The sequence below is a fragment of the Spea bombifrons genome, chromosome 4 (genome assembly GCF_027358695.1).
Source record: "Spea bombifrons isolate aSpeBom1 chromosome 4, aSpeBom1.2.pri, whole genome shotgun sequence".
Lineage (NCBI taxonomy): Eukaryota > Metazoa > Chordata > Amphibia > Anura > Pelobatidae > Spea > Spea bombifrons.
Genome location: NC_071090.1, coordinates 64320603 through 64332917, shown reverse-complemented (window position 1 = coordinate 64332917; position 12315 = coordinate 64320603). Strand labels below are relative to the sequence as shown.

The window sequence follows — 12315 nt, the reverse complement described above, 5'->3', positions numbered from 1 at the left end:
ATCCCTTGACCTTTCTGTGCAGGCAAATGCAGAATGTGAAATCATATACTCCCTGTTATGACAGGTTTAATTATATTGAACATCACAAAGTATCTACTGAACATACATCAAGGTTCAATGAGTGACATTGTGACATTTCTTAAATGCCAAACCTATCCTTCAAGGAGTTTTACCTAGGTTGTACAATGCAAGGGCAAGGGTGCGGTCGGAAACCTACCTTGTGAATTATTGGGTACCATTTCGATATTATAAAGATAAAGTAGCTTCTTAAGCAAGAAACATGAATATTTATTTGACATCAGTTTTGACAGCAACATATGTGAAGGAGGACATTCTGGGTGAACGTCTACTTTCATCCATGGAAAACTGAGGTTCTGTGGAAAGATATTGATTTGTAAAACAAACTTAACTAATTGTTTTTCTATATAATTCCATGAAGTGGAAAGTTCACAGTCACCAAAGATAACAATTGAAGTAAGATGAATGCAATACAAACAACAATGTTATGCTACATGTGCACTTGATAAAGTGATTAGGTGAAAGATAAACCAGATAAAATAGTTGAAGCAGTATGTGCTCTGAATGGATACAAATGTATCATTGTGTCATGTTGCACAGTTGATGTCTCGAGAACTCCCATGTCAACAAAGGTTAGTCAATGACCGAGCTACAGCCACGAGATCTTCTAATCTGGCTAAAACAAACATCACCAATTCTTCACTGTGACATTTACTTTTCATACCTTGACAGCTGATCCTTATTCAACAGCTCTAAGTTTTCTAATGGACGTAATTATTAAAATTCTTTACCTCTGAATATCCTTTGAGGGAGTTACTAATGGTAAATGTGTTTGCGAAAGGTAATAGGTATTTTAACAAGGCATCAATTAATATGCTGCACCATACTATGGAATTAAAAAAAATCTAGGTGTGTCTATGAGAGATCAAATAATACTGAAATTAAATTCATAACAATCTCTGCATTAAAAGTATAGGTACAGAGTACCTTTGTTTATGTATACATTTTATGTATACATGTATGTTATCATTCACAATATACATACATGCTTATTCACAAAAAACATGATAATTATAGACCTATTCTTGACTGTTTGCAGATGAATATCTGTTTGCTGGAACGTCTTCAGATTTCCTTGGAAAAGAAACAACATTCACTCGTTCCTTAGGACCACCGCATCACCATCACTTCATCAGAACAGATATCTCTGATCACTATTGGCTTAATGGTAGGTAGTTACACTAAACATTTCTACTGCAGTACCTTATGTAACTGGTGTTAACTAAAAAGTATTTTGCTTTGATCAATTTGAAATAGGGGCCTCTAGTGATTCTTCGCAATCCTGGATACAGGTCATATAAAATGGATAGGCTTTGGGGTGCATGGTGGAAGTATAAGTTTCTGAAAAGCATCAAATACTTTTTTCAGTTGAAAAAGACTTTACCCTGATCAGCCATAACATTATGACCGCCTGGCTAATATTGTGTAGGTCCCCATTTTGCACCCAGAACATCCCTGACCCATCGAGACTCCACTAGACCCTTGAAGGGGTGCTGTGGTATCCAGAACCAAGATGTTAGCAGCAAATCCTTTAAGTCCTGTACACTGCGAGCTAGGGCCTCCATGGATGCATTCTGGTGCCATGTGTTCTCCAGATAAGCAACGCACCCGGCCATCCATGTGATCCACCAGGCCACCTTCTTCCACTGCTCCATAGTCCAGTTTTTATTCTCACGTGACCTTTGGTGGCACTTTCACCAGTGGACAGGGGTCAGCCCAATACGCTACAAATTGTGATGCATTGTGTGTTCTGACACCATTCTATCAGAACCAGCCCTTTGGACCAATTTTGATCACTTTGAGGACAAAATGTTCACTTGCTGCCTAAAATATCCCACTCACTGACAGGTGCCATGATAACAAGATTACCAGTGTTATTCACTGTAGGTTAGTGCCCTCATATATTTGAGCACTCTGTTGGCACTGACAAAGTGACTAGTTTCGAAATCGGCTATATGAATTAAGTAAAATTAACCTATTCCAGTGCTAGATCTGTGTATGAACACTTCCCCAACTGAACTCCAGTAGATGTTAATAAGACAACCCAAATTTGTGATATTCGATAAAAAAAATCAAATTGAATCCTACATTGCGAACATATATACTGGGGACTAATTGTCACTTTAATCCAGCCTTTATCAAAGAGATTCTTTGTAGTCTGTGTAGCATAGCTTGAAACATAAAACATTTTTTTTTTTCATTTTGCTCCTCAGGCAGATTTTAGGGGTCACAAATTCTGGAGCTAACTCCTTCATAGTCTACGCATAGTTAATTATACCGAAGCATCCCAAATCAATGCTTTTGAGTCCAAGTGCCTGAATTAAGTATTTATATCTCCTAACATGTAATGATTTTTGCAGTGGCCTTTATGAGACGTATTTGGATGCAATCAAGTCATTGATTTTTTATGGTGCATCAGCATAGCTACAACATTTTGTTATGTTTATGATTATTCTCTCTCTGATGTAATAGTTCAGTTGCAGTTCGCTCATCAGTTTCTATGTAAAACATAGGTAAACAGTCAACTAAACAAACCGATAGTGGTACTTTGGGGAACGTGGAGTGCATGAAGCACAGACTAAGATTCTTACTATATCTAAGGAAACATATTTTATTACGTAATAATGTAATACATTGCTATATAAACAAAATAATATGTACTTTATAATGCAGAAACATATTAATAAACCTAATGTAGTTATAACAATTTATTTATCAGTGCCTGCATACTCTTATTATTTTAATTTCTGTTTAAGGGGCAAAGTTCTTTGGGGCCTATTCTATTCCTGACACATACAATCCAGATGACGACAAGATATACTTCTTTTTCCGAGAAGTGTCTCCTGAGGGCAGTTCTTCTGAAAAAACAATATTTTCTCGAGTCGGAAGAGTCTGTAAGGTAAAAACAACAGTAATAGATTGCTGAATAATACAATACGGTTCATCAAAATAACCAAACTTAAATTTGTTATACATTCCAGCAGTGTAATTTTATTTGTCCTGACCTAATTTTCCAGTACATACAAGGGAAATGATATACTTGTTTATAGTATATTTATAATATAAAGTAATTTAAAGTTATAATTCCCCCAACTGTGTCATGTGTAGAAATTCAATTTTGAAATGATGTAGTACAGACAAAAAATCCCATTAATACTGTTCAATACAGTAGGCCATTATCATTGGGGAGACCAGATAATGTTCGTCTTGAAGCTCCCCTGGCACGTTTCCTTGGTCAATATGTTTGCAAACATTAAATAATAATTTGTGATTATGTCATATCAATACAGCTTTAAATAGTATGTGGATTGGCACTTAAAAAATAAGATCATCACTAAACATGAACTTTAAAAAAATAGTTTGATACCAACCTAATGCAAACACCAGAGTAATATACAAAAGTACATTTGTGGAAAGCGCATTATGTTAAGAAGACCAAAATATGACTTTGGTTTCTATAGGACTACATTCGCCTAACAAATATATTTACGTCTCTGGAAGTGTAAAGTACATAGATCTTTCCCCTTATTTCTTAATTATTATTATTATTTTGTTATTTGTTATTAATGTAATGTGTGCTACAGAGTTATACGCATAATGTATGTAACTTGGTTAAGGCCTTTTCATCCAGTCTATTTATGAAAACGTATTTTAGAATCTATTTAGACTTTTATTGGAATTTAAGTGTGGTTAGGATTTAGCATTTCAAGCCATTTAAATGGAAATCAAACAATGCAAATGCTACAAGAAAGATGTGTTTTATCTCAAACATAACAGTCATAACATGTCAATGAAACTTGCAATTAAAGCAAATACAAAGTCAAGAAAAAAAGACAATCGTTCAAAATTCATTGTCCATGGCCCACATTCACTCTTACACATTATGTCTCCGTTCGTTCTCCGCTGACAGCTTCTTTGTCTAGCATGGACATGAGCTCATGGTGAACTTCAGCAAAAATGGTGGCGCTTCTGGTGACATGCTCCAGTCAGGGAGAGGATGTCACCAGAAGCTTTGCCATTTTTGTAGAAGTCCACTGGAAGTTATCTTCAGGCGAAATGGCAGAGCTTCTGGGAACACCCCCTCCCAAGATCATTCAATCGGGGAAGGATGTCAAAGGAAGCAATGCCATTTTTGCGGAGGTTCACAGGAGCTTATCTTTGGGCAAAATGGTGGAGCTTCCGGCCACACTCTCTCTCTCCTGATCCTCCCATCATGGGGGAGGATGTGACTGGAAGCGTCGTAATTTTTTAGGACGTTTACTTGGAGGCCAAGTCTGCAGAGATGTGAAAAAAAGATGGAAGACAGAAGAGGGAAGAACAAGATGAAGGAGATGCTACTGAATAAGTGGAGTTGCAAAATATGTGGTTGGCAGAGAAGGTAGGGAGACATTCCGAGAGCGTAATCCTGTTAGATTAAATATAATTTAATATCATCTACATTAAAATATAATCTATAATCTGCAGCAAACAAGGACAATGGAACTGTTCTTTATAATCCCCTTTGAAAATCTTATATTTCTTAATATCAGATATGTTACTGGAAACTGGATTGTGGGTGGTTTATATATAATTGATATAATACAGCACATATTGTGTGCTTAACCTTTTTAATATTTAGGTCACCACACAATTTACTGTGACACAAAGATTAACCGAATCTTCATTCCACAACAGCAAAAGTATGGAAAGATTATTTATGTAACCTTTAATCCTATATTACAGTGATGTCTCTACCAGTATATACTGGCCCAGTTTTCTGTTCTTCTGATCCCATTCCCTAAGGGGACAGCTGTTGCATAAAATAGTCTGCTTCCTTTTTGGTTTAAGGCCTAAAAATTATAGAAATTGTAGCTGCAATAATTTGCCTAGAGACAAACATCTGTTAGATGTTCTATTGAAGAGTTGTATCCTGTACAAAATCATCTTCACATATATTCTTTAGCTATAAAATGTCTTTAATACAAAGGATAATTGAAGATCTTCTTTTCTCTTTGCAATAGACCCAAGAGAAAATATATTGTATTAAAAGCAGTGAATTATTTTGACATTCGATGTCATGTAACTAAAGAAAATGTCCTGAAGTTATTCATCTTTTATTTTTTGTAACACAGCCCAGTATCACATATATTTTTCCTATATATCCCATACAAATTGGAAAACTCATCATTGAGAGATACTTTGTACCTGAGAACATTAGTAAGACTATGGGTAAACCAGTAGGTTCACTTTACATTTTAAATATAATTTATTTTATTCTTTTTTCAATATTATGGTCTATGGGTGTTTGTGCTTGAAGACATCAGACAAAAAAAAGCTGCTTGTGGTTGTTAAAAATGTGAAAATTGTTCAGTATTTACGTAATGTAAATATTTAACTAAAGGGACTGCATTTTCCTGAAAAGTAGCTGCTAATGTATCACAATTACTTTGGGCCTATTATGTTGAAAACCTCCACCCAGAACATTAAATAGTCTTAAAGCAGATATTTAGTACACAACTTCCTTTGTACTTTTAAAATGCATGAAAAAAGTTCATCAGTGTGTTTTTACAATCAAACAATGTCTCATTTTTGACCTTGTATGTTTATTTGTGAAATAAACTTTTTAATTAGATTTGATTTTTTTTAAGCCAAGTCCTCAAACATTTCAAAAGGGACGATAATCTTTGACTTTTCTTAGTACATCATTTCCTTCTCGTTTCTGGTGGGCCAATTTTAATCTCTGGTTTGTTCACTTAGTATTAAAATGTTTTAATTTGTATGCCTTTTTATAGAGTGACGTTATTTCACTATTTCAAGGTTTAAAATGTTTTTTGATACTCAATAAATCTGTAGCACTTAGTAAGTATGAAGCACAGTATGACTTTTTTGGTGTAATATTTTATATAAAATATGGAATTATAAATGGAAATTTGTACAATTTCCATTTAAAGTTCAGAAAATCTTATATGTTTGTAAACTTTGAATGCACCTAATACGTCTTGCTTTTGTTTTTTTCTCTTGCATGACTTTTCTAACTATAAATGCTGTTGATTTATTTTCCTCAAGTCTCCAACTACTAAACATGAAAAACTACCACTTAATCTTCTAGAAAAACACATCTGGATGTCCTAGATAAGCCTAGAGTGTACATACTCTTCAGACTGGAAGATGATTAGAGGCACTGTGTGTACTCGTGGCAAATCCTTTAAAAGTAAATTGAATCATCGTAAAGTCAAATCCAAAGCTAAATTAAACAATATATTGTATGCTGAAATTTATCCTGAAAATCAAAATATTGTATCTAGTAATTACCAAGAGGAAACATTGTCTTTGTAGCTGTATCCATTCCAACAATGAACTATTGCACAACAATGATCCATGCACCAACAATGAACTATATATATATATATATATATATATATATATATATATATATATATATATATATATATATATATAGATGTAGATATATATATATAGATGTAGATATATATATAGATATATATATATATATATATATATATATATATATATATATATATAGATGTAGATATATATATATATATATATATATATATATATATATATATATATATATATATATATATATTCTGCAAATATTAGCTCATAACCCAAGTTTATTTTTATTACCAAGGGTCAGCTATCTTATGCTTGGAAATATACTGTTTAAACTAGATTTAGAGGCATTACAAGTAAACTTGTATTCTAAATTAATGAAAAAACAGAGCTGTTACTGATTATCCACAAAGAAGCATAGCTTTGACTAGAATTGAGAATAAGCAATAAGTGCATGTATAGCCTTTAAAAAACACCGAGTGAATGAGAAAGGGGGCAGATATATACAGCCCTGGGAATATATGCTTACTTGCTACTTTTTCCATTAAAAATGAAGGGGAAAGTTTAGCATTGGACCACATGTATTGTATTAAAGGGTACATAACCATATTACCCATGACACATTTCCTTTATAACAAAACAAGCCATTCCGCAATAAGTATTCATTGTACATTTTAAAGGCATGGTTAGTCCTTGCTGTAAACATTCCTTTTTTTTCATTCCTTTTCAATAGAGATTCATAAGTTATAGGAATGAAAGCACATGTCACAAAAACCTAAACACTTGTACTTAAACCTGATTCTCACCCTTTTATGTTTATTGTTATGCCTCATAGATTGATAGTCTAGTTTTATAACATATACAGTACGTATTATTCAGAGGAGTGATACCCAAATGGGAAAGTATTTAGAGATCTTAGAGTTAAAATCTTGGTTTCTGCACTTCCTAGGTTTTACTTGGCAGAAGAAACCAGACTTCCCGCTCTTTCTTAGCCCCAGGCAACAGGCAACGTAGGTGGCTGGGGGGTAGCTGGGTGCGTTTGAAGAGCATGGCACACTAAAAATAATACTTGAACTGTGTATTCACAAAAAGGGGAAAAATACAGACATAATGGAGTCTATTGAATGAGGTTTGTGTTTCTTTTTTCTGCAGATGTAATATGCTACCCTGTACGCCCTATGAGATTGCAATGCATATTTATATTTATACCACACGCGTGTATTCAGTAAGAATAAAAATATGCTATTGAAGTATATTGTAAAGTACTGTGAAAACAAAAAACATGGGAAGTGTTTTTGCAGTGTGTTTTCATAGCATAATTCAAAATGAACTAACAGCAGGGATGGAAATTGAATTTGCCAGCTGCCTGTCATCATCTGAAATGTTGCTGTATCCTGCCACCCAAGCTTGTGGAGAAATTAGGTGGACAACTCTTAATTTTTGCCAACCATTTACTGTGTGTTTGTGTGTTAGCCTAGCAAAGGTTTGGAGAAATTTTAGTGGAGTTTATAGCTAGATGTCTAAATTATGTACATGATTGGCACATTTCACCTTAAGAAAGATCTCCTCTTTTTTGTGTATTGGAGGCATTTTAAACAACAAAGGACGTGAGCCAATAAACATAGTGGGTGGTTTATTAGGAAGGCCCTTTTTTTTATAGAAAGAAAAAAGGAGGCGGCTGGGGACTAATAATATCAAGGGATTAAAACATGCAAATGATAGATTAACAATAATCGGCTGTAACAAAAATTGCACGTCTATGTTTATTTTAATAATTGTTATTGAAGCTGTCCATGAGCTCACAAGGGGACATATTTAAGGAGAAAGCTTAAGAAAACCAATTATGGGCATCTGTGGACTGCCGTGGATTATGCAAATAAAGCGGGACTAAGAAATCTTAAAACCTCCTAAAAAAAAAAATAAAAAGGGAGAGGCCTAATATCCACACATTGCTTTCAAAACCAGTTATCTTATTTTGGCTCAATATCTGCGGTAAAACTAGGAAATTTTATGTGACCGAGTTACATGTCCTCGGGGCTCTAAAGTCAATGCAGATAACTAAAAGATCAGATATGGTGGTTCAACAACAATGATACATCTCAGAAATATGTCTTTACCCTTGAGCTATGATTTATCCTATCAGCATTTCACCAAAGTGAATCTATCATAGAGGTTTGTAATGAATTTTAGATCAGTGTTGTAGCAAATGTAACTATCTGTATTCTTTTAATGCCATACTGCTCTTGATGTTACCTGTAAGAACTTATTTTGTCTGCCATACATCTATAAAGGAGACAATAAGAACCCTCCGCCCCAACTTTCCAGACAAGTTCAGGCAGTCATTTGGCTGAACGTCTTTTATATATTATATAACATAAGGAGAGTAAAATCTTGTATATTGATTCAAACTTCATCAGGGTTACCTTAACACACGTATTTAAGTGTGGATATGATTATAAGGGGGTTTTCTGAGGTCCCATGCTGTTTATAGAAAGAAGGCCTAAAGTGCTGTAACACACATGCATATCAGTCATATAGTTAGTGCCCCCCCCAAATAGTTATGAATTATAAATAGCTTTTATTGCAAGGCACCAGTACATAGTTTTTTGTACTGTACCTTGGAAATCTACTATAGATCAATTGCCAACTTTTCCCCTTGCTTTTTCTCCACGCCAGCTGTATACCACTGCTAAGGATTTTACTTATGATGTTATGATGCATTTGTTATTGCTAAAGATGCATTTATTTTGGTAATACCCATTTTAATTATATAGTTATTATGCCTCTGTAATGTGAAGCCTAAGTACACTTAGTGCTCAAGTCGAGTTTATATTTATACTGCCAAGTTATTCCACTTAACCATGCTCATTTTTCCCATAAAGCCAATGTCTGGCCAGTGAGCCAAATAGTCTTATAGCTAGGAAGAGGAAACAACGTATTATGTGTTAGGGAAATAAAATGTAACATTTTGTATAATTTATATATTATTTGTTCTGGAAATCATTAAATATGTTTTGAAAGACGCCTTATGATTGATCACCACAGAAAAAAAAAATACTCCTAGTCCTGTTTGCTTCCATTATAAGTTTGTGTGTTAGATGTTCTGAAAATAATTAAATGGTTATCCACTTATGAATCATAGGCAAAAGTGATGGAATAAATGGAACCATTCACATACTTATGGAGAAAAAATGCCTTGAAATTGATGCCATACTTTGAAAAAGGGGACAAAAACTAGATATTGATGTATCATTCCTAAAGAGCATAGTTGAAAGATGTTTGAGATAACTTTCGGTGGACCAGTATTAACAGAGTAAGAGTTGCATAAGCGTTCAAGACCTCATAGGTTTCTTCTTCAATTGTAAATACCCCTATTGTTTCCTAGTACAGGCTGCATTCCATGATGATTACATTTGAAGAAGGGACCCTGAGGCTTTCAAAGCTTATGTTACCCTGCATCCTATTCTTTGACTTTAGGTATCACATACTTCTTTGGACCACCAGGATTGAGTAAACCTTTGCGGTCTCACATTTTTTAAATAATATAAAAATCCAATATATTATTAATGTCTATGTATTGCTCTATTACCCCTCTGGCGGCGGACAATGATCACTATAGAAGAAGTGATGCCTTTCTCTTTAGTATAAGTTGATTGCTGACACATTTTATGTCATTAACTTTTTCTTTTTGGTTAGGAAAATATTTATAGAAAGTCACCTGTTTTTACACGAGGCTTCCTAAAGAATGACACTCTGAAAAAGTGGTTTTAGCAGCTGTTCCTTATCTGTTACTTGCTGCATGTGTGGAATTATATCTTTAAATCCCCACCCAAGAATCTTTCTTTCTTTGACTTATCATTTCTTGCCCAGAATGTGGAACTTTGCGCAACAGAGAGAAATACAGATAAACATATATATTGGATCGTTAAAGCTAATGTTTTAAGTCAAAACTTTGACACACTCAAAGATCTCATAGTAATCATATTCTTATAGCTAAAAAAAACCACATTTCTCTTACATATCAGAGCAAGACGTTTTAAAGCCAAACAAGATAATAATATATTTTATATTGTCTCCATTAAATGAACCTCTTTTGCTTACATTTAAGTAAAAATGTTAGAAATTATTTTTCATTTCTAAATCAATAGTTTAAATTATATATATATATATATATAGTTTTATTATAGCAATTACAAGTAAGACATATCTATGTTATCTTTAAAAAAAAATATATTAATTATTTGCACTAAACGCCTTCCACCCTGGACAATCACGTAATATAGACACTTAAAGATATGCATTAGTTTAGATGATTTTACAGGGTAAAGCTTTATTTTGAATATAGAAATGTACAATATGATTGCTTAGAGTAACAGGTGACAGCATGTGTATGGTTGACAAGGCTAATTGGTGTACTGGTCACCTAAAATATATAATGAAAGTACATTAACAACATTTTAAATGAAATATTTAGTTTCAACAGTCCTAATATTTTTTGACAAATATTTAATTGATATTTCTTATAAAAAAGATAAATACATACAAATATAAATTACACAGTCTTTTTAAAGATTGTTTTAGTCAATGTATGTTTAGTTTTGTCATTGTATCATACTCATTTAGACTAAAACATGTGGCTCTAAAAAACTTAGCTGTTTATATATGTAGTAGAATTACTAGAGGGAATGTCAAAATGCACTAAATCAATAAAAACCTGTTTCTTTCTTTTTTTTTTTTTAACAGAATGACATTGGAGGCCAGCGCAGTTTGATTAATAAATGGACGACATTTCTTAAAGCGCGTTTGGTGTGCTCAATTCCTGGACCAGATGGAGGAGACACATATTTTGATGAACTGCGTAAGTTGATTGCAATCATGCCTTCGTAGGTTGAACGTATAGATGAAACTGGATTCCATCAACCTGATTCTTCAGCAGCAGCCACTATAAAAATAATGTATGATGCTTAAGGGAAGAACCCTTTAGGCTGATATCAATAAAACACTGTCATAGAAGCATTTTATTAATTGCCCGAAAACACATTTACTTTGTTTGGAGTCTAGCTAGCCAATAAATCAAGCACGCAATGAATTTGTATGATGTGATTCCGGCACAAACATATTTCATGTGCTTAGACCCAAGGCATAGCTAACATAACTGCCTGTCTATACACTGAACAGACAGATGGTAAGGGGGATTACAGACTGATTGGTGTACAAAGTGAACTATACAAGACCACGGCCTACTGAGTTTTTGCCTTCCTTTTAGAATGTTTACTAAAACAAGACCAATTACTGGTGTGGATTACATACAAAAACAGTCTAGCGGTATCCCCAGAATTAAGCCTTCTTTATATACGGTAATAGGTGAAAAGGTAATAAGCAATCATTGCTGATCATTAAATATAGCTGACTTAGTGGTAGAGTGTTTTATTTCCTTCAAACTATGTTAGATTTACTATTAGTTATTTACTATATTATTTACTATATATGTTTCCATCTTAGTAGCTTCCAAAAGTCATACTGGTAATTTGTCATTAGAAATATGGTTAATATGTGGAATAAGCCAACTATTTTGTTGAACTGATATCAGAGATTTGAGGTTGATCCAGCTACTTAAGACAGAAACCTCTTTACAAATAATTTTTTTTTAATCTTTTGGCAGTTCTATGTATCAGGGATGGGATGGGACGGAACAAACTCAAATATTTTCCTTATCTGAGTGCATGAAAACATCCCATAGATTAATGGAACAGTAAAACCACTTGAACAGAAACGATTAATATACAATTGTGATGGGCACAACCATTACAGATTACATGCTCCGTGGGGCTGGGTTGTGGCGAGTTGTAGATGTGATTTAAAATATCATTTCACCACCATTAACCTTGCGTTAAAAGGCTA

The 12315-nt window shown here is 33.7% G+C and overlaps 1 protein-coding gene across 2 annotated transcripts in view; it reads left to right on the top strand.

Annotated features, from left to right (window-relative positions):
• SEMA3D (semaphorin 3D) overlaps positions 1-12315 on the top strand; it is a 72097-nt gene that overhangs the window by 39664 nt on the left and 20118 nt on the right. For both annotated transcript variants that reach the window (XM_053461990.1, XM_053461989.1), the window contains exons 7-9: positions 1118-1246; positions 2835-2977; positions 11158-11272. In XM_053461990.1, the coding sequence (XP_053317965.1) occupies positions 1118-1246; positions 2835-2977; positions 11158-11272 (387 nt within the window). The remainder of the gene's footprint in view (positions 1-1117; positions 1247-2834; positions 2978-11157; positions 11273-12315) is intronic.